The following is a 20,824-nucleotide window of genomic DNA, read 5'->3' as shown; positions in this document are numbered from 1 at the left end:
TTATTTTTTAAAAATTGTTTTATTTGCTTGAAAGGCAGAGTTACAGAGGCAGAGGGAGAGACAGAGATCTTTCATCCACTGGTTCACTCCCCAAACGGCTGCAGCAGCTGGGGCTGTGCCAGGCAGAAGCCAGGAGCCTGGAACTCCATCCTGGTCTCCCACATGGGTGGCAGGGGCCCAAACCCTTGGGTCATCTTTGCTGTTTTCCCAGGTGCATTGGCAGGGAGCACAATTGGAAGTGGAGCAGCCGGGACTTACACGGGCTACTGGCGTCACAGTGGTGTTAACCCCCTGAGCCACAGTGTGGCCCTGTATTGTCATTGTAGATTGACACGTTACATCTCTAGGAAGTTAGATTTGAGTCTTTATATCTCCTATGTAGAGACATTCTGTATTCCATATAGAATGCAGTTATAATAATCTTTAATTTGGATGTGAATTCTAGTTTAGCCATTTGTTTGAGAGGCCGGAGCTGCGCCGATCTGAAGCCAGGAGCCAGGAGCTTCTTCCGGGTCTCCCACGTGGGTGCAGGGGCCCAAGGACCTGGGCTATCCTCCACTGCTTTCCCAGGCCACAGCAGAGAGCTGGATTGGAAGTGGAGCAGCTGGGACTTGAACCGACACCCATATGGGATGCTGGCACTGCAGGTGGCAGCTTTACCAGCTACACCACAGGCCGGCCCCAACTCTGCCTTTCCAGTAAACAAATCTTAAAAAGAAAAATCTAAAAGTGACATGCAATTGGCACAGCGATGAAGCCACTGCTTGGACGCCTCCCGCCTGCACTTCCAATCCATCTTCCTTCCAGTGCAGCAGGAGGCAGCAGATCACGGATCGAGAACTTGTGTTCCTGCCACCCACGTAGGAGACCCCAGTGAAGCTCCTGGCGCCTGCCTTCAGCCTGGCCCAGCTCTGGCTGTTGCTGCCATTTGAGAAGTGAACCAACGGATGGAAGACCTCTCTCTCTTTTCTGTCTCTCTTTCTCCCTCTGCCTTGCAAATCAATATTAGAACAAAACACACCAGGGGTAGGCATTTGTCCTAGTGGTGCAGACAACCACATCCTCCGTCCAGTGCTTGGATTCAATTCCTGACTGCTTCCCACTCTAGTTTCTTGCAAATGGAGGCCTCGGAAGGTAGCAGGTGATGGCCCATGTAGTTAGGCCCTGACACCCACATGGGCAGCCCAGAGTTCTCGGCTCCCAGCCACCTTGAGCCTGGCCCAGTCCTGGCTGATGCGAGTATCTGGGCAATGAACTAGTGGATGGGAGCTTTCTGTCCCTTAAATAAATAAAGTTTAGTGGCCAGTGCTGTGGTGTAGTGGGTAGAGCCGCCACCTGCAGTGCCAGCATCCCATGTGGGTGCCGGCTCAAGTCCCGGCTGCTCCTTTTCCAACCCAGCTCTCTGCTGTGGCCTGGGAAGGCAGTGGAAGATGGCCCAAGTCCTGGGAGGCCTGGAGAAAGCTCCTGGCTCTGGATCAGCACAGCTCCGGCCGTTGCAGCCAACTGGAGAGTGAAGCAGCAGGTGGAAGATCCCCCCCCCCCCCCCAGTCACCCTGATGGGTGCTCCTGGCTGCTGGGTGTTTCCTGCATTCCGGTGAGAAGCTCTGACTCTGCCTCGCCCACCGTCCCGGCGCTCGGCGCGGGGTTCCTTGCGGTCCCCTCACGAAGAGCTCAGAGCTGCCTCTCACCCAGACTGCAATCTTTCAACTCTGGGATCCGCTCCAATAAGATTTCTTTGGCTTGGACTTGAGACCCCAACCCAGACCGGGCGGAGACGTCCCTGCCGGGGCTCTCAGCCGCTTCGTGCCCTCGCCGGTCCAGTTTCTCACCACAGACACGACGGAACATACCAGAAGCCCACTGCGTGACCCCGCCGGATGGCGGCCGGGGCAGGACCCCGGCCCGCACAGGTCCCCCTGAAATCGGACAAGACCCCCTAAAATTCACACTAAAATGTGGCCCCTTAAAGTTCCATAAAAATGCTAGCCGGGGTGCCGCATGTGCTACCAGAATTTGGGGTGCTTACGATTTCACCACGGGCTTATTACTAAATCCCCGATATTAATAAGCCCAAGAGGGTTCTTGCCTAATATTTAGAGAAGAATTCCAAATACCGGCACAAATAAACGAGGCAGCATGGTACGTTTTAAGCTTTTATTCAGTAAGAAAGATGCATAGGAGAGTGAGAGCCTTATTTAAGAGAGGGGGTAATTAAGGGTTCATACCGAGCACCAGGAACCAGCCACGTGGAAGAGCATCTAGGCCGGGAAGCCTAGAGCACAGGGCCCGAAGGCCATGCACCCTGGAGGCGTCGGGCTACAGCAAGCCCCTTCCTATCAAGAAACCAGGGAGAAAGAGCAGGCTGGGCACACTGTGCCCCAGGCTTTTAACCCACTCCAAAGGGGAGTGGTCAATTAGCCTGACTGGCTGGTGGGCACCCCAGTACGGCCAGGTAGGGGAATGAGGCCACACAAGGGCGTGGCAAAGGCCTCAGGTAGGAGCAGGAGGTCACACAGGGGCGTGGTCTTCCAGTTCACAAATCCGACCAACTCCGACCTGTATGCCTGCCTACTTCACCCCCAGGTGCTGCAGGGGTGACGGGCACAGACCACACGGCCCCTCACGCCACCTCCCAGCGCCCGCCGCGGACCGGTCAAGCCGGACCCCGCGAAGGGCTGCGCAGAGGGCAGGGCCGGCGCCCCGAGGGCCGCGGGAGCGGAGGGCGCGCAGCCGGCCCCCGCAGGGCGCTAGGGCCGGAACGGCCGGTCACGAGCAGCGTGGCGGAAGGCAGCGCCCAGCCCCCAGCGCCGCACGCTGACCGGGACGCGCGTCCGCCTGCCCGCCCCAGGCACGCCCTGCGGGGCCGCCGGGCCAGAGAAGCGCCCGGGGCTCTCCGAGCGGGACTCGCAGACCCAGCGGGCCGCGGAGCACCAGCGCCCCGACGCCGTCGATGCAAGGCCTGCCGGGACTTGTAGTCCGGCGCCGGCGCCTCGATGCCGCCCGTCGCGCGGCCTGCCGGGACTTGTAGTCCGGCTCCCGCGGGTCCAGGGCGCGGGGTGGACAGCGGGACTCGGAGTCCCAGGGAGCCGCGCGCCGGCCACGACGACCTCGCCGCCCTCGTCGCCGCCGCCTCCGCTGCCCCTGGGGTTTCTCGGCTACCGCCGCCGCCGCCGCCGCCGCTACGCGGGCCAGTCCGGGCGTTCCCGGGCGGACGGAGGCTGCGGGTGGGAGCCTTCGCGGGCGCTGCGGCGCGGGCCGGGGGAGGCCGGGATGGAGCCCCCCGGAGGTGGGCGCGCTGCCGGGCGGGGCCGCGCCCGGGCGGTTGGGGCCGGGCGGGGCGGGGGCCGGGGCAGGGGCCGGGGCGCTCCCGGGGCCCTGACGGCCGCCGCCCCCACAGGGGACTGACGCGAGCGCGCCGGGGTCGCCGACGGCCGGGCGGAGCGGACCATGGCGCACCTGAGGGGATTTGCCAGCCAGGTGAGGCGCGGCGGCGCGGGCGGGGGTCGTTCCGCTGCCCGGGTGTCCCCGCCCGCGGCTGCCGAGGTGGCCGCCCGGCGCGCCTGCTTCGCGCTTCCCCGCACCCGCAGGTGCCAACGCCTCGCCCAGGGCCCGGCGCGGGGCGTGGACAGGAAGCGCGTCCGCCCGCGACGGCAGCTGGTCGGAGAAGGCGGCGGCCGGGGTCCCTGCTTCGCCTTTGACGTCTGGGCCTGCAGGTTACGTGGCGAGGATGTCGAGAGAAAAACCTGCTCGCTTGTTTGTTAGAACCGCAGGAGCAGGGCTGGCGGGGGCGCGGAGCGGGGACCCCGAGGTGGGAGGCGTCGTTTGGCCTTTTCGGGGCCCCTTTGCCATCCCGCAGGGCCGACCAGGCTGGTGTGGCCCCCGGGCCCCGTGGGCAGGAGCGGTGCCGAGGTGCGAGCCCAGGCCGCGGCTGGGTGGTGGCGGGGGCTTCGGGCCTCTGTTGTGTGGCATGACCAGCAGACCCGTTGGGGCAGAGGGCCAGGCTGCGTGGCCTGCACCACATCCCCCTCCCGGAGAGGACCCCTGTGTTTCTCTTCCCAGGGGGGTTGGGCGTGGGCTGTCCCTGGGCTGTAATGGCAGTTCTTGTCACCCTCTTGCAGTGGGCACACCAGGAGGGGCCTGGGGGCAGGGACTCGCACTTCCCTGCTCAGCCCAGCTCCCTGGCTTAGGGGCTGTGTCAGGCACTGCATTGGCCAGGCTGTCAGCGGAGTGACGGTGGTACCCAGTGACGCTGCTGGGCCTCTAGGTCTTTTCTCGGGCCAGCGTCGAAGGCAGTGGACTGTCTGCAGAGTGACAGGAGGACACAAGCCCAGGGCATGAGCCAGAGCTGCTGAGCCACCCGGATGGGGCTGTGCCAGGCAGCGTCTCCCCAACCCCTGGAGGTGGGCGAGGTGCCCTCTGCGACAGGAGAGTGACCACCTGCCCGTCAGTGGCTTGAGGGCTGCTCTGTCCAGGACTTGGGCACCTGCTCTGACTTTCCTGTCAGGCAGGCTGGGCTCTGATGGGATCTCGACCACAGCACCCTGAGGGCAGTGGAGCAGGTGTGACTTGTCACACACCAGCGAGTTTCCTGGTCAGCAGGAGAGGAGAGGCTGTAAATGCAGCTCGCCTGGCCCGTGCAGCCTGGGCAGGACCGGGCTTTGTCCTTGCTGATCCTCAGCCTTGGCTTTGGGGTCTGCTGGCAGCAGGCTGGCCCTGAGCATCCCCTGCTGGCTCATCCGTGGCCACAGGCCTTGGGACCCGTCTGCCAGTTCTGGCCACTTTTCCTTAAGTGTCCAAGCCGGTTAACTGGGTTAGGGTGTGTGTGTCTGCAGCTGGCCTGCCTGGGGCAGCTGCTCTGGCTGTCACCCTAGGCCTGGTTCGGATGGATTGAGTGGCCGATGCCGCCCTGTCCTTGTAGCCCTGCTGCTGTGTCTGCGCCGCCCGGGGCTCAGCTCCGCTGTCCTCAAGTTCCGGTCTCCTCAGAGCCTGGCTCCCAGCCGGGGTCAGGGACACTGTGAGGTGGTCTCGTAGGCCTGGGCCTGGGTGATTGCCCCTCCTGCCCTGTGGTTACAAACCCTGGAGAGGGCGCTCAGGCTCAGCTGAAACGTGGTGTGAGCCTAGAGCAGCACCCGGCGGGCCTAGCACCCATGACTGGTGCTCTGCTCCTGGGAGGCCAGTCCCAGCACAGGTGCCCCCAGGTGCTGCAGGGGAGGAGCGCCTGGGGAGGTGCTGAGCCCGCCCAGCTCTGGCTGCCCTCACCTGGGGGCTGGCCGTGTTTTCTGGACTTGGTGAGAAGCAGGCACTGAGACGCTGTCATGGGGATGGTCCCCTCCTGGTGTGGAGCCTCGGCCAGGCTTGCCTTGGGGCCGCCGCCTGCAATGCTGGCATCGACGTGGGTGCCAGTTTGAGTCCTGGCTGCTCCACTTCGGATCCAGCTCCCTGCTATGGCCTGGGAAAACAGTGGAGAGTGGCCCAAGTGCTTGGAGACCCGAAGATGCTCCTGGCTTCCAGGTTTGGCCTGGTCCAGCACTGGCCAGTGTGGGCATTTGGGGAGTGAAGCTGCGGATGTCTGTCTCTCTCTTTCTGTAACTCTGCCTTTCAAATAAATAAAAATACATCTTTAAAAAAAAAGAAGGAAAACTGTCTCGATGACACTCAGGGCCTTAACCCCACCCCCACCTCTGAGGTCCCCCTGTGGGGCAGCAAGCCACTAGGATCCTGGGGTATGGGGGATGCCCTTCACCCTCGGCCGGCCGTGTTTCTGAGGTTGGTCAGCGCTTGGTGGCCGGAGCATGGTGTTCTCAGGAGCCCAGGGTCTCTGGGCAGTGGCTGGGGGATACCCAGCGCAACCCTGGCCGTGGGAGGTGCTGTGATGTGCTTTCTGCACCCTGATGCTCTGGGGTGGCCCAGGCTCAAACTTAAGAGGGTGGGTTATACCGGGGACACCTCTGCCAGTCTCTGCGGCCTGGGCTGCAGACCTGGCCCTCCCCCACCAGAGCCTGGTGACCCTGAGGGCTTGCCTGTTTGAACCCAGGACCATGCGGTCAGCGTCTGTGGAGTCGGAGTACCTGGACTCAGGTTTCTGAGAACGGCCAGTGCTGGCCTCTGCTGGTGTGACCCTGGTTCCGGGGTGGGGGAGTCCTCCATGGGCTGTGGCTGTCCACCATACCTTAGGGTCTCATCACCACAGGTTGGGTTCTGTTGTTTTTAATAGATTATATGAATATGTTTTTAGACCTATGAGTTTATTTGAAAGGCAGAGTTACAGAGAGGGGGGAAGAAATGGGGGTCTTCCATCCTCTGGTTCACTCCCCAAATGGCTGCCATGCCTGGGGCTGGGCTAGGCTGAAGCCAGGAGCCAGGAGCTCCATCTAGATCTCTTATGGGGTGGCAGAGGCCCAAGCACTTGGGTCATCTTCCGCTGCTTTTCCAGGCACGTTGGCAGAGAGCTGGATGGGAATTGGAGTAGTCAGGACTGGAACCCGTGTTCACAGGGGATGCTGGCGTCACAAGCGATGGCTTAACCCGCTGCTCCACAGTGCCAGGCCTTAGATGGCGTTTTGTAGGAACGGTTTTGGGCTAATAGAGTCCCTGCATCCCTGCTTACCTCGGGGTGCTGACCTGCTGGTGTCTTGCCCAGCTGTGGACGTTGTCTCAGGTGCTCTGTGTCGTTCCCTGAGGAGCTGCTGCCTTACGTGGAGAGGGAGTTGTAGTTTTCTGAACACAAAAGGTAAAAGATAAAACCAGGAGAGGACCACCCCATCCTTGCTGCAGGTCCCTGAGGTGTGTCCCCCCCGGGGCAGCCTCTGCCTGTCCAGCGCCCCTAACTGGCGTTGCCCGCCCTGTTCCTCGGGCCCCGCAGCACCCCCGCGTGGACCCCGAGGAGCTCTTCACCAAGCTGGACCGCATCGGCAAGGGCTCGTTCGGGGAGGTGTACAAGGGCATCGACAACCACACCAAGGAGGTGGTGGCCATCAAGATCATCGACCTGGAGGAGGCGGAGGACGAGATCGAGGACATCCAGCAGGAGATCACCGTGCTCAGCCAGTGCGACAGCCCCTACATCACCCGCTACTTCGGCTCCTACCTGAAGGTGGCTGGGGGGCTTGGTGACTGCCTGGCGCGCTGGCCGTGTCTGCCAGGTGCTCCACGGGGTGCGGTGCCAGGGGAGCCAGGAGGCTGCTGGGGGCTTTTCCTGTTGGGGTTCCTCGGGGGGGACAGCCCTGGCTGGCTCCTCCCTGCTTGCGACTGGGAGGGGTCTGTGGACTCCACACCTGGGCCTGCTTCCCGGCCACAGCCAAGAGCTAATGGGTTTCTTTTCTTTCTTTCTTTTTTTTTTTAAAGATTTATTCTTGTTTGAAAGGCAGAAATCTTCCACCTGCTGGTTCACTCCCCAAATGGCTACACTGCCTGGGGCTGGCCTGGGCTCGGCCATGCCAAAGCCAGGAGCTAGAAGCTTTCTCTGGGTCTCCCACAAAGATGTGGGGGCCCAAGCACTTGGGCCATCTTCTGCTGCTTTTCCGGGTGCATTAGCAGGGAGCTGGGTTGGGAGTGGAGCAGCCGGCTGCACTTGAACTGGTGCCCATGTGGGGTGCTGGCATTGCAGGCAGTGGCTTCACCTGCCACCCACAGGGCTGGTCCCAAGAGCTAAGGGATTTCTCTGTGTTCCAGAGCACCAAGCTGTGGATTATCATGGAGTACCTTGGTGGTGGCTCCGCACTGGACCTGGTAAGGTGTGGGCCCAGCAGTGGGCGGCTTGCTGTGGGGGTGTCACAGCGCCCGTGGGCCGCCTCTCTTTCGGTGTTTTAATGGATTTGGTGTTTGGAGGGATCCTGGTCCCTGTCGAGGAGGGTGGCAGTGCGCCCAGGCGGGTGGTCCAGCTGGGCCCCGTCCCCTGCCAGGCTTACGGTGAAGGTGCAGGCAGGCTCGCCTGCCCTGGAGCGACATGGAGCCCCAGATGCGCACAGGGCAGCCCTCTTGGAGGGGCTGGACTCGAGGCCCCGGCCTCGTGGGGGTGGGGGAGCCGAGGCCCTGCTGTCCCGTCTTCCCATGCAGCTGAAGCCCGGCCCCCTGGAAGAGACCTCCATCGCCACGATCCTGCGGGAGATCCTGAAGGGCTTGGACTACCTGCATTCGGAGCGCAAGATCCATCGGGACATCAAAGGTCCTGTGGGGGCCGGGCTGTGGCCGTGCTGCCTGGGGCCTGGGTGTGGGGCCCTGTGGCCGTGCTGCCTTGGGGGGTGGGGGCCGGGCTGTGGCCACCTGGAGGCTCCATTTCCAGGAAGTGCTGTCAGTGTGCAGCTCGGAGGGTTTGCGGGACCCCACCATGTGGCCCCCTCCTCACTGTATGCATGAGGCTGCACCTGCCGTGCGAAGGACTTGTTCAGGCTGTGGGGATGCAGCCAGCGAAGCAAGGGGCTTCCTGGCCAGCTTGGGTCAGGCTCAGGGTCAGGGTCAGCTCTGCAGGAGCCCGTGGGGTGCTGCCCTGGTGGCTTATTGGGAACGCCAGTACAGAGAGGGCCCTGGGGCTCCGGCCGGGCAGTTCAGGTCAGCTTGCTGGGCTGTCCTGGGCGTGCCCCGGAGCCCATGTTGGCGTGGGTGTGAGTGTGCCAAGGAGAGCTTAGGTACCTGGAGGTCCCTGGGCCAGACAGCCACGCGCAGGACTGCCGGGGGCACTGGGAGCTGAGGCTGACGCGCGCCTGTCCTGTGTCGAGCAGCCGCCAACGTGCTGCTGTCTGAGCAGGGCGACGTGAAGCTGGCGGACTTCGGGGTGGCCGGGCAGCTCACGGACACGCAGATCAAGAGGAACACGTTTGTGGGCACGCCCTTCTGGATGGCGCCCGAGGTCATCAAGCAGTCTGCCTATGACTTCAAGGTGGGCGACAGCGGCCAGGGCTGTGGTTGCCGTGGCCTCCTCGGGGTGCTGCACACAGCAGTGGTCCTCTTGGCACCCTGTGCAGGCTGACATCTGGTCCTTGGGAATCACAGCCATCGAACTTGCCAAGGGGGAGCCCCCGAACTCCGACCTGCACCCCATGCGAGTCCTGTTCCTGATCCCCAAGAACAACCCACCCACGCTGGAGGGTGCCCACAGCAAGCCCTTCAAGGAGTTCGTGGAGGCCTGCCTCAACAAGGACCCCCGCTTCGTAAGCCCCGCCTCACCCCCTGACCCAGGCAGGCTGTGGCCTGTGCAGCTCGCAGAATGGGGGGGTGTTCACCTAGAGGGCAGCAGGGTTCAGAGGTGAATCCCGGCCCCAGCGCCCAGCTTGTCGTGTGCGTGGCCCTCCCCGGGGCAGCACACAGCCTGTCGTGTGCGTGGCCTCCTTGGGGCGGCGCCCAGCCTGTTGTGGGCGTGGCCTCCCTGGGGCAGTGCCCAGCCTGTTGTGTGCATGGCCTCCCCAGCCCCAGCGCCCAGCCTGTCGTGGGCGTGGCCTCCCCGGGGCAGCACCCAGCCTGTCGTGTGTGTGCACACTGCCCAGGCATGGCGGTGTCTGCTGACGGGTGTCCTCACCCTGATAGCGGCCCACGGCCAAGGAGCTGCTGAAGCACAAGTTCATCACGCGCTACACCAAGAAGACCTCCTTCCTCACTGAGCTCATTGACCGCTACAAGCGCTGGAAGTCGGAGGGTCATGGCGAGGAGTCCAGCTCCGAGGACTCTGACATGTAGGGGCCCTGGGCTCTCCGGCACGGGTGGGGTCCCCCCTTGAGGTTTAGTCCCCTGGACAAAAGATGGGACCCGTGGCGTCGTCTGGACACTGCACCCTGGTCAGGGCTCCCCCAGCATCAAGAGCCTCCCAGAAACTAAACCACCGTCCCTGGGGCCCTGGGGAATCCCACCCTCCTTGTCCTTTCCAGTGATGGAGAGGCCGAGGATGGAGAGCAGGGCCCCGTCTGGACGTTCCCCCCGACTGTCCGGCCAAGCCCGCACAGCAAGCTGCACAAGGGGACAGCCCTGCACGGCTCACACAAGGTGCGTCCTGGCCTGGCCTTGGAGGCTGGGCCCATCTCGCTCCCATGGGCAGCAGACATGGGCTGGGTGAAGACCCTCAACTTGGGGCCTGGACAAAGAGCTCAGGGCAGAGTAGGGTTCTGAGGCCCAGGGTGGTGCTGTGCTGAAGGCATGGAGCCCTGGGTGGGGCCTGTTCAGGCTGACCAAGCAGCACCAGTGAGCAGGGCCCTCAGGCCACTGTGGTGTGGAGCCAACTCCTGGTGTGTGTGCCTGAGAGGTCTTCCGTGCCACTCCATGCCATCAAACGTGGAGGGTGACCTTCCCCGTGCCTTGGCTTCCCCTCACAGCCAGCGGAGCCAGTCAAGAGGCAGCCCAGGTCCCAGTGTCTGTCCACGCTCGTCCGGCCCGTGTTTGGAGAGGTGAGGGCAGGCTGGGCCTGCGACATGGTTCCCCTGGCGGTCTCTCCTGTTAGATCTGTGGGCGGGGTTTCCTGGGGGGAAGGACGGGAACTGCAGCCGCCAAGGGCCTCTGGCATCCCAGGCTGACATGAACAACTCACTTCCTGTCACGCTTTTCCGCCAAGAGTAGACACCAGCTGATCCTTCCGTAGGTTGTGGGAGGGGCATCCCAGTCAGGGGGCCCAGGGGTGACTCCTGGTGGCCAAGTGGTGTGTGTCTGGGTCTGCATCAGTCCCTGGATCTGATGTAGTTGGGGGCCCCGTGCCCTGGGCTGGGGTGGTGGTCCAGGAACACCATGGCCACCCTTGGGTGTGGCAGCAGCACCTGCAGTCCAGGCAGAGGGTGGCTGCCATCCCCAGCCTGTGTCCAGTTGCAGCATGGTGCTAAGGCCTGGCTGCGTGGTGCATTTGGGAGTTTGCCGATTCACTCCCCCAAACACCTGCAGTGGCCGGGTGTAGGATCTGCTGGGGCTGGGAGCTCAGTCCAGGTCTCCCACCTGGGCGGCCCTCACCACTGCCTCCCAGGGTCTGCATCAGGAGGAAGCTGGGGTCAGGCACGTTCCTCACCAGGAGGCCAAATGCCCGGGGCTGCGTGCTTCTAGATCTCACGGACGGAGGCCCTCTGGTCCCCTCCGCAGAACCAAGGCCCCGGACTCTGCCCTAGAAAGCAGAGGAGAGATGGAGCCGCCTTCTTTTTTAAAAAGATTTATTTATTTATTTGAAAGGCAGAGTTAGAGAGAGGTCTGTCATCTGCTGGTTCACTCCCCAGATGGCTGGAGCTGGGCCAATCTGGAGCCAGGAGCTTCCTCCAGGTCTCCCACACAGGTGCAGGGGCCCAAGGACTTGGGCCATCTGCTACGGCTTTCCCAGGCCATAGCAGCAAGCTGGATCAGAAGTGGAGCAGCCAGGACTTGAACTGGCGCCCATATGGGATGCTGGCACTGCAGGTGGAGGCTTTACCCACTACACCACAGCACCAGCCTTGGGGTTTGAGCCTTGTGACAGAAGGAGCAGTAGGTCCCCCTGGGCAGTGGTTGGGGTCACAGGGCCTTGCATGGCTCCCCTGCCCTGCCCTCTGGCTGAGCACGGCCGTCAGGCGTGGCTCTCCTCTCAGCTCAAAGAGAAGCACACGCAGAGCGGCGGGGGCGTGGGGGCCCTGGAGGAGCTGGAGAACGCCTTCAGCCTGGCGGAGGAGGCCTGCCCTGGCATCTCGGACAAGCTGGTGGTGCGCCTGGTGGAGCGTGTACAGAGGTGAGAGCCGGGGCCTGCCTTGCTGTCCCCTCCCTCTACCTGTGGCTTCAGGCTGTGCACAGAGCTTCTCCCCCATCCCCAGCCCGGTGTGGCAGCCATGCCGCGTGGACTGCCAACATGTGGCCAGGCCCGCATGGACTGTCAACACCCCGGAGGTGTGACGGGCTTTTCCCTGCAGGTTCTCACACAGCAGAAACCACTTGCCCTCCACCCGCTGAGGCTGCTGTTCCCAGGGGGAGACAAGCTGTCGTGCTTCTGTGCACCTGCGAACTATGCTGACCCAGAAGCCCCCGTGCTGTGTCATGACTGCAAGGACACATCAGCCTGCAGGCCCCGCGTGCTGGGTCACGTCCCCTCCTGTCCCCCGACCTGGTGGACTGAGCACCCTCTGGCCCCTGTGGAGTGACGAGATGCGGCCACCGGGCAGCTCTGCCGTTCCTTAGCAGGGGTGCCGGCCCGGGGGCCCCGTGCTGTCAGATCAGGTACTGTCTGCCTGAGCTCTCGTGTTGTCAGGACGCTGTGTTTTTTTAAGAAAACTGAACTTTTCTTGTTTCCTTAAATAGTTTTCGTAGAATATTGAGAGGCACTGCCGCTTTCAATAAAGACCTGACTTGGTGACACGCCCGGGTCATCGCAGCCGCGGCTGCCGCCCAGCCTCCCTCCCCAAGCCACCTGTGGCCCGGTGCGGGGCAGAGCCAGGCGCCGCGTGGGATCGGCCGTTTATTTGTAGTCACGTGTGCGAGAGGAGTCCACGTCGGCTGCCAGTGGCTGAGCGGTGTGAGGGCCAGTGGGTTGGAGGCCATGGGGCACTCTGGGTCCTGCGCAGGCCCTGCCTCGTCATGGGACTGAATGGGCAGAGCTCTCGGCCCCTCCCAGGGACAGAAGTCCCTGCCCCGGGGCCAGCAGCCTGAGTGCAGTGCTTGTCGGAGGCCGGGTGGAGCCGGACTGTGGGGCTGCCTGCCCCAGGATTTGTCTGAGGCCAGTCCTCAACGGGAGCCCTGCCCTGGGGAGCGGACAGGGCAGGGGGGCCGTGCTGCAGCCAGGCATGTGCCTGTCCTCTTGGTGCCTCAGGGGGTTTTGGTGGGGCAGAGCCTCCCCCAGAGGTGACTGAGCTCCCTCCATGCTGTTGGTGGCCACCTCTCTGCAGGCGTCCTCGTCCAGGCAGGGTGCAGTCAGGCCTCCCTGCCCCCGGCTGGGCTGTCCTGCACGAGGTTCGGGGGTCTCCCAGGCGAGCTGCTGGCACTCTCGATCACTTCCATCCACCTGCAGGAGGGTGGCCTCCCCAGTGACCCGAGGCACGAGGGCCGCGTCCCTCAGCCGCCCAGAAAACCCGCCTTCCGCTGCACGGATGGAAGTGGGCCCCAGGGGCACCGCTCAGCCGGGGCTGCTGGCTGAGAAGTTACCTCTCAAACGTGTACTTGCTCTCGGCTCGGAAGAAGTAGACGTGGGACTTGAACTGGAGCTTGAAGACGTAGTCTTTGTGGATGCCGTCGTCCTCCCTGGGGACACTCACGCTGTAGCCCAGGAGTGGGAGGCTGGCCAGAGGGTGGTTTTCCTGAGGGCAGCATGAGACTCAGTCTGGAGGGCTGGGGGCCGGCCCCCCTCCCTGAGAAGTCGGCGTGTGCGGGGTGCGGGGCTGAGGGAAGCCTCGAGCCCCTCCCCTTCACAGCCCCCACGTGCCCAGCACGGCCTGTACCTGGTGAGTTTTGTAGAAGAACAGGCAGAAGTTCGTGACGACGACCCAGAGCTTCTGCCAGCCGCTGCTGTTCTTGAACTTGCGCAGCAGGTACCCCGAGAGCTGGTTCTGCAGCAACAGCCAGAGCCACGCATCGGCCCCCATCTTGTTGTGTCAGCAACCCCGAGAGTGCCACCAAGAGGCCCTGAGGCCCACTGTGCTGACGCGGAAGGCCGGTGACCGGGGCGGGAGGTGCTGCCCCCCCCACCTGGCGTCCACCCACCGCAGCTGTCTGCTAGCGCCCTGCCCTGCCCTGCCCTGCCCCGGGTCGTTGGCGTGTGGAGTGGCGAGGGCAGCTCCAGAGGCGGGCACCTGGAGCCACCAGGCTGGAAGAAGCTAAGGCTCCTTGCAGGCAGATGGGTGGGCACGAGCTGGACGGCCGGGAGAGCCCAGCCTGGGGCAGCGGGCAGGGCGCTGTGCCCTGCGGCCACTGCTGGGGCTTCCGAGGGACAAACACCCCTTCCACCAACGGCTGTCGGGGGAGAGCAGGCAGCGGCCCCCCTGGGCCCCCCAGCAGCCAGCATGGGCAGAGGGGTGGCTGCTCACGGCAGCCGTACCTCCACGGCAGCGCTGTGGTCGGCTCTGGACACACTTGTGTTCCGGTACCAGCACACGTGCACCGTGGTGTTGGCCCGGTGTGGGCTCCGCCCCTCCAGGGAGCCCTGAGTGCCCCAAGCTGCTGCTTGTGACTCGTGTTCCACGGAGACCTCGTCAGACGACCCTGGGGGAAGGCGGCAATTGTTAATGCCAGTGGCAGATGCCCGGGAGCTTGGGGGAGACACCCCTGCCCCCAGAAGCTGCACGGCAGACTCGGTCGCTTCCTCCATTAGGGAATGAGGGCTCACAGGAGCTGAGCCACTGGCAAGTCTGGAGCAGCTTGCTTGGGCAGTGGGGCCTCCTGGGAGGGGAGCCAGCCAGGACTCAGGGCGTGCTGGAGTGCACAGGGTGCCGGCCGGCACTGGGGGCCTCCTGGGAGGGGAGCCAGCCAGGACTCACGGCGTGCTGGAGTGTACAGGGTGCCGGCCGGCACTGGGGGCCTCCTGGGAGGGGAGCCAGCCAGGACTCAGGGCGTGCTGGAGTGCACAGGGTGCCGGCCGGCACTGGGGGCCTCCTGGGAGGGGAGCCAGCCAGGACTCACGGCGTGCTGGAGTGCACAGGGTGCCGGCCGGCACTGGGGGCCTCCTGGGAGGGGAGCCAGCCAGGACTCACGGCGTGCTGGAGTGCACAGGGTGCCGGCTGGCACTGGGGGCCTCCTGGGAGGAGAGCCAGCCAGGACTCACGGCGTGCTGGAGTGCACAGGGTGCCGGCCGGCAGTGGGGCCTCCTGGGAGGGGAGCCAGCCAGGACTCAGGGCGTGCTGGAGTGCACAGGGTGCCGGCCGGCACTGGGGGCCTCCTGGGAGGGGAGCCAGCCAGGACTCACGGCGTGCTGGAGTGCACAGGGTGCCAGCTGGCAGCACCGGGGCCGTGTCGCCACCGCCGCTCTGTGCTGCTTGGATCGCAGTGTTGAGGTCCTGCATCCACTTGTCCTTTTCCAGCCGGGTGCTGTGGGGGAAGGGCAGGGCTGCTCTCCTGGCCTAGGGTGTCTGTCCCCCCCGCGAGTCCAGGGGTCCACTGGGGTGAGCCGTGGAGTGGAAAGCTGCAGAACAGGGCCCCTGCAGGGCGGCTGGCTCCCGGTTCACTTCCCGGTGGGAGGGGCTGCCTGTGTCTCGAGGGGGCATGGCACACAGGAGGCCGTCGTGGAAGTCCTCACAGGTCAGCCGACACCCCAACCCCCGAGGAGGCAGCTGCCCCTTGGGCTCGCAGTCTGGCCTGATGTCCCCGTGAGGCTCACCACAGCTTCCCGGCTCAGAAGGGACTCTGGGGGCCTCACCTGGCCGCCACCACGATTGTCTTCCGAGCTGCGTAGATGGTGAAGCAGTGTGGACCCGGCCACTGGCTCTCAGCCTCCTCCACCTGCAGGCAGGAGCACAGGCTGACCTCAGGGACAGGGCAGGAGCTGGCAGGTGACCGACTACCAGCAACGCTGGGTGCAGCCGCTTGGAAGTCCTGTTCTGTCCAAGCCTGCAGCGCTATGAGGGAGGCTAGAGGAGGGGCTCTGGTGTCCCGGCCATGACAGCTGCCACCCAGGGGGTGAGCTGTGGGCCGGAGGGCACCGACTACTCACCGGGGGGTCCAGCACTATCAGCTGAAAATCAAGCAAAGGAGAAATATTGAGCATTTTCATGATGCAAGACGGAAACGGGGTATTTACAAACCTGATCCCAACACCTAACAAAGTTAGACTCCCACCTGCAGGCTGGGGTCAGCTGGCAGTGATTTGGCGGCACTATGTCAAGCGAGACAGCCCAGTGCAGCCTGGAAGCATGGCCAAGGCGCAGCCCCGTGCCCAGGTTCCAGGCGCGCTAGGGCTGCGGCGCGGCACTGATCTGCCGGGAGCACCTACACCGAGGTCCGCTCAGAAACACAGGGAAGCGGTCCCTGTGCTTGAGACGACCCCCTCAGGCAGCGCCCCCCTGGCTCCCCAGGACCCCACAGGATGGACAGTGCCTCTGCCTGGCCCACAGGGTGCCACTGGGCAGGAACCCAGCCAGCATGAGTGACAGCGTTCCCCTAAGGTCAACTGAAGTCCCAGCAGTGTATTCAGAAACATTTGTCCACGTGACTCCCAAGTTTTCCTGGACGAGTTCAGTGACCAGCAGAGGACGGCCCAGCTCTGGCCGTTGCAGCCATCTGGGGAATGAAGCAGCAGATGGAAGACCTCTCTGCTTCTGCCTCTCTCTAACCTTGACTTGCAAATCAATAAAATACAATTTTTAAGAAGTAGCCGTAAGTAGAATTACAAACAAAGCTAAGTACAGGCAAGCTGCCTTAGGCGACAGGATGGACTGTAAAAGTGTCCATGGGATCTGGAACAGGCAGTACTGAGTTCGTACAGAGGACAGGAAAACCCTGGGGGAAGATGGGGTGCCTGCGCTTGAGCCTGGCTCCGCTCCTGCTTCCTGCTCACGTGTGCCCTGGGAGGCAGCAGTGATGGCCCTGCACACGTGGAGGCGCAGATGCAGCTCCGGGCCCAGCCTGGCCCAGCCCTGGTTGTCGGCATGAGTAGCCAGCAGATGGATGATCGTCCTGTCTTGCTGTTACCCTGCTATTTAAACAAATCTTTTCTTTCTTTCTTTTCTTTTCTTTCTTTCTTTCTTTCTTTTTTTTTTTTTTTTGACAGGCAGAGTGGATAGTGAGAGAGAGAGAGAGAGAGAGGTCTTCCTTTTTGCCGTTGGTCTACCCTCCAATGGCCGCTACGGCCAGCGCATCGCGCTGATCCAAAGCCAGGAGCCAGGTGCTTCTCCTGGTTTCCCATGCGGGTGCAGGGCCCAAGCACTTGGGCCATCCTCCACTGCCTTCCCGGGCCATAGCAGAGAGCTGGCCTGGAAGAGGGGCAACCGGGATAGAATCCGGTGCCCTGACTGGGACTAGAACCCGGTGTGCCAGCGCCGCAAGGCGGAGGATTAGCCTGTTGAGTCACGGCGCCGGCTTAAACAAATCTTAAGGTGGGCAGAGGTGACCACGGATGAATGCTCAGGTGCCCTCGCTGTGCCATTCTAGAATATTCTAGAACAATACGCACAGCCCAGCAGCACGGAGCCTGAACTCCATAAGGAAAAGCCAGATGCAAATGTAGGAGAAGAAAGTGGCTGTGACCTACAGGGGCTGCCTAGGGTCTTCTGCCATGGAGAGCAGGGTGTGCCCCTTAGTGGGAGGCACCGTGGCAGGAGGCGGGGGGCCTCGCCGACAGTCCCAGAATTGCTCTCTGCACAGCGCACCCTCCCCCAGCTGTGGGAGAGCCGTGTCAGACCAGGTCACCACAGCATCCGTGTGCCTGTGGCTCAGATGCCACCACAGGCTGGACTTCTCTCTTCAGGACAAAAAGACTTTGGAGAGAGGCCTCGTGTCTGAGACGCTGATGGCAGGAGGAACCGGGTCTGGCTCCCCATCCGCTGCTTGTCCCTGCTGCCCACAAGAAGACAGGACGTGAGAAGTTGGGCAAACAGCTGAGCGGACGCGGTGCTGGGACCAGATTGCTGACTGGGTGACAGCACTACCATCGGTCACTAGACGCACTGACCACACAGGACAAGGGCTGATAAGCCAGAGCACATGGGAGGAAGGATTTACAGTCCTCAGAACGCACGAAGGCATCACCAGTCTGGTGGCTGTGCCATCCCAGGTGTGTCCATGCGGGACGGGGGCAGGTGTAACACGGGCTTGTGAGAGTCGCTCACGTACAGAATTCTGTCCCAGGTGCAAGAGCAAATGGACATGATGCAGTGAACTGGGGAGCTGAAACCTCTCCGAGCTTGGGAGGGGACAGGCCTCACCCTGCCTGGTGACTGACAGCCGGAGATGGGGCAGCGACCAGGAGGTGACTGACAGCCGGAGATGGGGCAGCGACCAGGAGGTGACTGACAGCCGGAGATGGGGCAGCGACCAGGAGGTGACTGACAGCCGGAGATGGGGCAGCGACCAGGAGGTGACTGACAGCCGGAGATGGGGCAGCGACCAGGAGGTGACTGACAGCGGAGATGGGGCAGCGACCAGGAGGTGACTGACAGCCGGAGATGGGGCAGCGACCAGGAGGTGACTGACAGCGGAGATGGGGCAGCGACCAGGAGGTGACTGACAGCCGGAGATGGGGCAGCGACCAGGAGGTGACTGACAGCGGAGATGGGGCAGCGACCAGGAGGTGACTGACAGCCGGAGATGGGGCAGCGACCAGGAGGTGACTGACAGCGGAGATGGGGCAGCGACCAGGAGACAAACCAGAGCCGCCAGCAGGTGCATTCCACACCCTGCTTCCTTCCTCCTGGAATCTGGATTTGCCGCTGCGGGGCCTGTGTCACTCACCAGCATGCCACGGAGCGGAAGGAGGCCCCGTATCCGGAAGTGGCTGCTCCCGGTGACACCTTTGCTTGTGTACAGCAACATATCTGAGAACTGAGAGGAAAGCTGTGGATCAGCAAACTGAAAACTGACAAAACCTCAGTTTCTGAACCTATCAAACCAGCTGAGATGCCGCCAGGCGGCTGTCAGAGCTGTGGGCAGGAGAGGACTTGGACTTCATTTTTGGGCCATTTTTGGCCAGAGGTGAGCAGCAGCCACAGGAAGCAGCTGGCTTGTCGGGCCTGGGGCCCAGCTGGTGCCACCGGTGATGGCCTAGCTTGCGTGGTTCACAGGGGAGTATGTTCCTGGGCCCAGAAATCAGGGCACAAGGCAAGGAGCTGACGACAGGGAGCCTGGTGGGAACCAGGCCCTGCTGAGTGGGAAGCCCCCCTGCAGCCACAGGGTGCACCCTCCCTATCAGCTGCTGCGTGTCCTGTGCACAGGTGTCCAGGGTGCGGGAGGAGGACGGAGCTGGCAGAGCGGCTGCGTTCTGCCTCACACCTGGAAGCCCCCGTGCGCCAAGGCCTCAGGGGCTGGGGTAGAGAAGCCGGGGGCCGCCGAAGTGCAGGCTCTCGGACAGAACGGCCTGGGCGCGAGAGAACCTACCAGGAAGAACATCCTCTGCTGCAGTCCCTTCTTGGTGAGCTTGTGGAGGCAGCCCTCGCGGATGAACTCCTGGGAGACAGACAAAGCCGCTGAGCCCCGCCCCCGGCTCAGAGCTGTGCCCGGACGGAGCAGAGAAAGAAGAGAGCAGGACGCAGAGAAGGCCTAGCGCCCGCTGGGACCCAGACTTGGGTGTGGCAGCCCCTGTGCCCACATCCTCCGCTCCTTCTACCAAGGACACAGCCTAACACGGGTGTGGGTGCAGAGGAGGGGCCACCAGGCCAAAGCGAAGGGCCTTTGTGATAGAAACTGAGCATCCAACAGGTGCACACACCCCAGGAGAGATGCTGGAGACAAACCACATATGGAGGCTGCGGATTTAAAAGCAGAAATTTTAGAGGCCAGGGCGGGGGTGCTGTGTGTGAGAGAGACTGCGGGTGGTACGGGGCTTTGCTCTGGAGCAATGGAAACGTTCTGAATTAACAGCGACGATGGCTAACCCTGGGAACGCACCAAAAATCACTGCATTGTACGCTTGAAAAAAGGCTTTGTTGTGGGCAGCACTGTGGCGTGGTTGGTAAAGTCACCTGCAATGCCGGCTTCTGTATGGGTGCCGGTTTGAGTCCCCGCTGCTCCACTTTGATCCAGCTCCCTGCTATTGCACCTGGGCTTAAATATTTGGGCCTCTGTACCCACACAGGAGGCCCAGAAGAAGCTCCTGGCTCCTAGCGTCAGACTAGCCCAGCTCCGGCCGTCGCTGCTATTTGGGGAGTAAACCAGCAGATGAAAGACTTCTGTGTCTCTCTTTCTGTAACTCTGCCTTATAATAAATAAATCGTTATTTTTTTTTTAAAAAAAAGACTTTATCTGAAAGTCTGAGTGACAGAGAGAGAGAAGCAGAAACAAAGGTCTTCTATCCGCTGGTCCCCTCCCCAAATGGCCACAACCGCCAGGACTGCGCCAGCCAAAGCCAGGAGCCCGGATCTCCATCTGGGTCTGCCATGTGGGTGCAGGGACCCAAGCACTTGGGCCATCTTCTGCTGTCTCCCAGGCACCTTAGCAGGGACCCGGCTCGGCAGTGGAGCAGCCAGTGGTGGCTTGACCTGCTGAGCTGGCCACAGACTGGCCCCTGAATTATACACACTCTAATTTTTTTTAATTTTTTTTTATTTTTTTTTATTTTTGACAGGCAGAGTGGACAGTGAGAGACAGAGAGAAAGGTCTTCCTTTTGCCGTTGGTTCACCCTCCAATGGCCGCCGCGGTAGCGCGCTGTGGCCGGCGCACCGCGCTGATCCGATGGCAGGAGCCAGGTGTTTATCCTGGTCTCCCATGGGGTGCAGGGCCCAAGGGCTTGGGCCATCCTCCACTGCACACCCTGGCCACAGCAGAGAGCTGGCCTGGAAGAGGGGCAACCAGGACAGGATCGGTGCCCCGACCGGGACTAGAACCCGGTGTGCCGGCGCCGCTAGGCGGAGGATTAGCCTATTGAGCCGCGGCGCCGGCCTATACACACTCTAAAAAGGTGAACTGATTGGGAATTTTTTTCAATAAAAAAAAAAAGAAAGGCAGCTTAAAAAATTTCCCAAAGCCACAGCACTCACCCTGCCCGGAGCAGCGAGGTTCTCCATGCCGACCAGGGCCCGCTGCAGCTCCACCAGCTTCTGCAGGTTCTGGAGCCGCGCCAGGCTGTGCTGCAGCGCCACAGTCACCTCGGAGATGGCCTGGAGGGCGTCTGCGAGAGAGGGGCAGCCCTGCAGAGCAGCCCTCCGCCCACCACCCACAGCTCGACCGGCTCACAGCGGGGGACGGGGCGGGGGGGGCCTGCTCCACCCCAGCAGGACTCCCCCTTCCTGCTTCTACCTCCTGCAGCTGCACGAGGGCCTCACCTGG

General features: G+C 62.7%; 2 protein-coding genes across 5 annotated transcripts in view; one reads left to right on the top strand and one right to left on the bottom strand.

The window, feature by feature from the left end:
- The first annotated feature begins 3,141 nt into the window (after positions 1–3,141).
- Positions 3,142–12,277, top strand: STK25 (serine/threonine kinase 25). Of its 2 annotated transcripts, none has more exons than XM_062194326.1 (12): positions 3,142–3,224; positions 3,398–3,477; positions 6,863–7,093; positions 7,672–7,728; positions 8,056–8,164; positions 8,718–8,875; positions 8,961–9,146; positions 9,520–9,665; positions 9,858–9,972; positions 10,299–10,370; positions 11,523–11,659; positions 11,838–12,277. In XM_062194326.1, exons 2-12 carry the CDS (start codon positions 3,448–3,450, stop codon positions 11,875–11,877), a joined length of 1,281 nt encoding a protein of 426 aa, XP_062050310.1. In that variant the 5' UTR covers positions 3,142–3,224; positions 3,398–3,447; the 3' UTR covers positions 11,878–12,277. The 2 variants fall into 2 exon arrangements, with proteins under 2 accessions (XP_062050310.1, XP_062050303.1); XM_062194319.1 differs by having other exon boundaries at positions 3,180–3,286.
- An 81-nt stretch (positions 12,278–12,358) lies between these two features.
- FARP2 (FERM, ARH/RhoGEF and pleckstrin domain protein 2) overlaps positions 12,359–20,824 on the bottom strand; it is a 98,464-nt gene continuing 89,998 nt past the window's right edge. For all 3 annotated transcript variants that reach the window (XM_062194282.1, XM_062194304.1, XM_062194293.1), the window contains exons 19-27: positions 20,536–20,666; positions 18,937–19,005; positions 18,295–18,384; positions 15,266–15,348; positions 14,816–14,937; positions 13,952–14,115; positions 13,356–13,463; positions 13,063–13,214; positions 12,359–12,922 (exon numbers count right to left, since the gene is read on the bottom strand). In XM_062194282.1, the coding sequence (XP_062050266.1) occupies positions 12,832–12,922; positions 13,063–13,214; positions 13,356–13,463; positions 13,952–14,115; positions 14,816–14,937; positions 15,266–15,348; positions 18,295–18,384; positions 18,937–19,005; positions 20,536–20,666 (1,010 nt within the window). In that variant the 3' untranslated portion in view covers positions 12,359–12,831. The remainder of the gene's footprint in view (positions 12,923–13,062; positions 13,215–13,355; positions 13,464–13,951; positions 14,116–14,815; positions 14,938–15,265; positions 15,349–18,294; positions 18,385–18,936; positions 19,006–20,535; positions 20,667–20,824) is intronic.

The sequence above is a fragment of the Lepus europaeus genome, chromosome 1, assembly GCF_033115175.1.
Source record: "Lepus europaeus isolate LE1 chromosome 1, mLepTim1.pri, whole genome shotgun sequence".
Classification (NCBI taxonomy): Eukaryota; Metazoa; Chordata; class Mammalia; order Lagomorpha; family Leporidae; genus Lepus; species Lepus europaeus.
Note: the sequence above shows the minus strand (reverse complement) of the source record. Positions and strands in the feature narration are given on the sequence as shown.

Bases quoted from the DNA above. Each gene is read 5' to 3' on its own strand.
- STK25 (XM_062194326.1), top strand. From the start codon at position 3,448: ATGGCGCACCTGAGGGGATTTGCCAGCCAG. The intron at 7,729-8,055 runs GTAAGGTGTGGG...CTTCCCATGCAG, and splicing joins GTGGCTCCGCACTGGACCTG to CTGAAGCCCGGCCCCCTGGA. The intron at 9,973-10,298 runs GTGCGTCCTGGC...TTCCCCTCACAG, and splicing joins CCCTGCACGGCTCACACAAG to CCAGCGGAGCCAGTCAAGAG.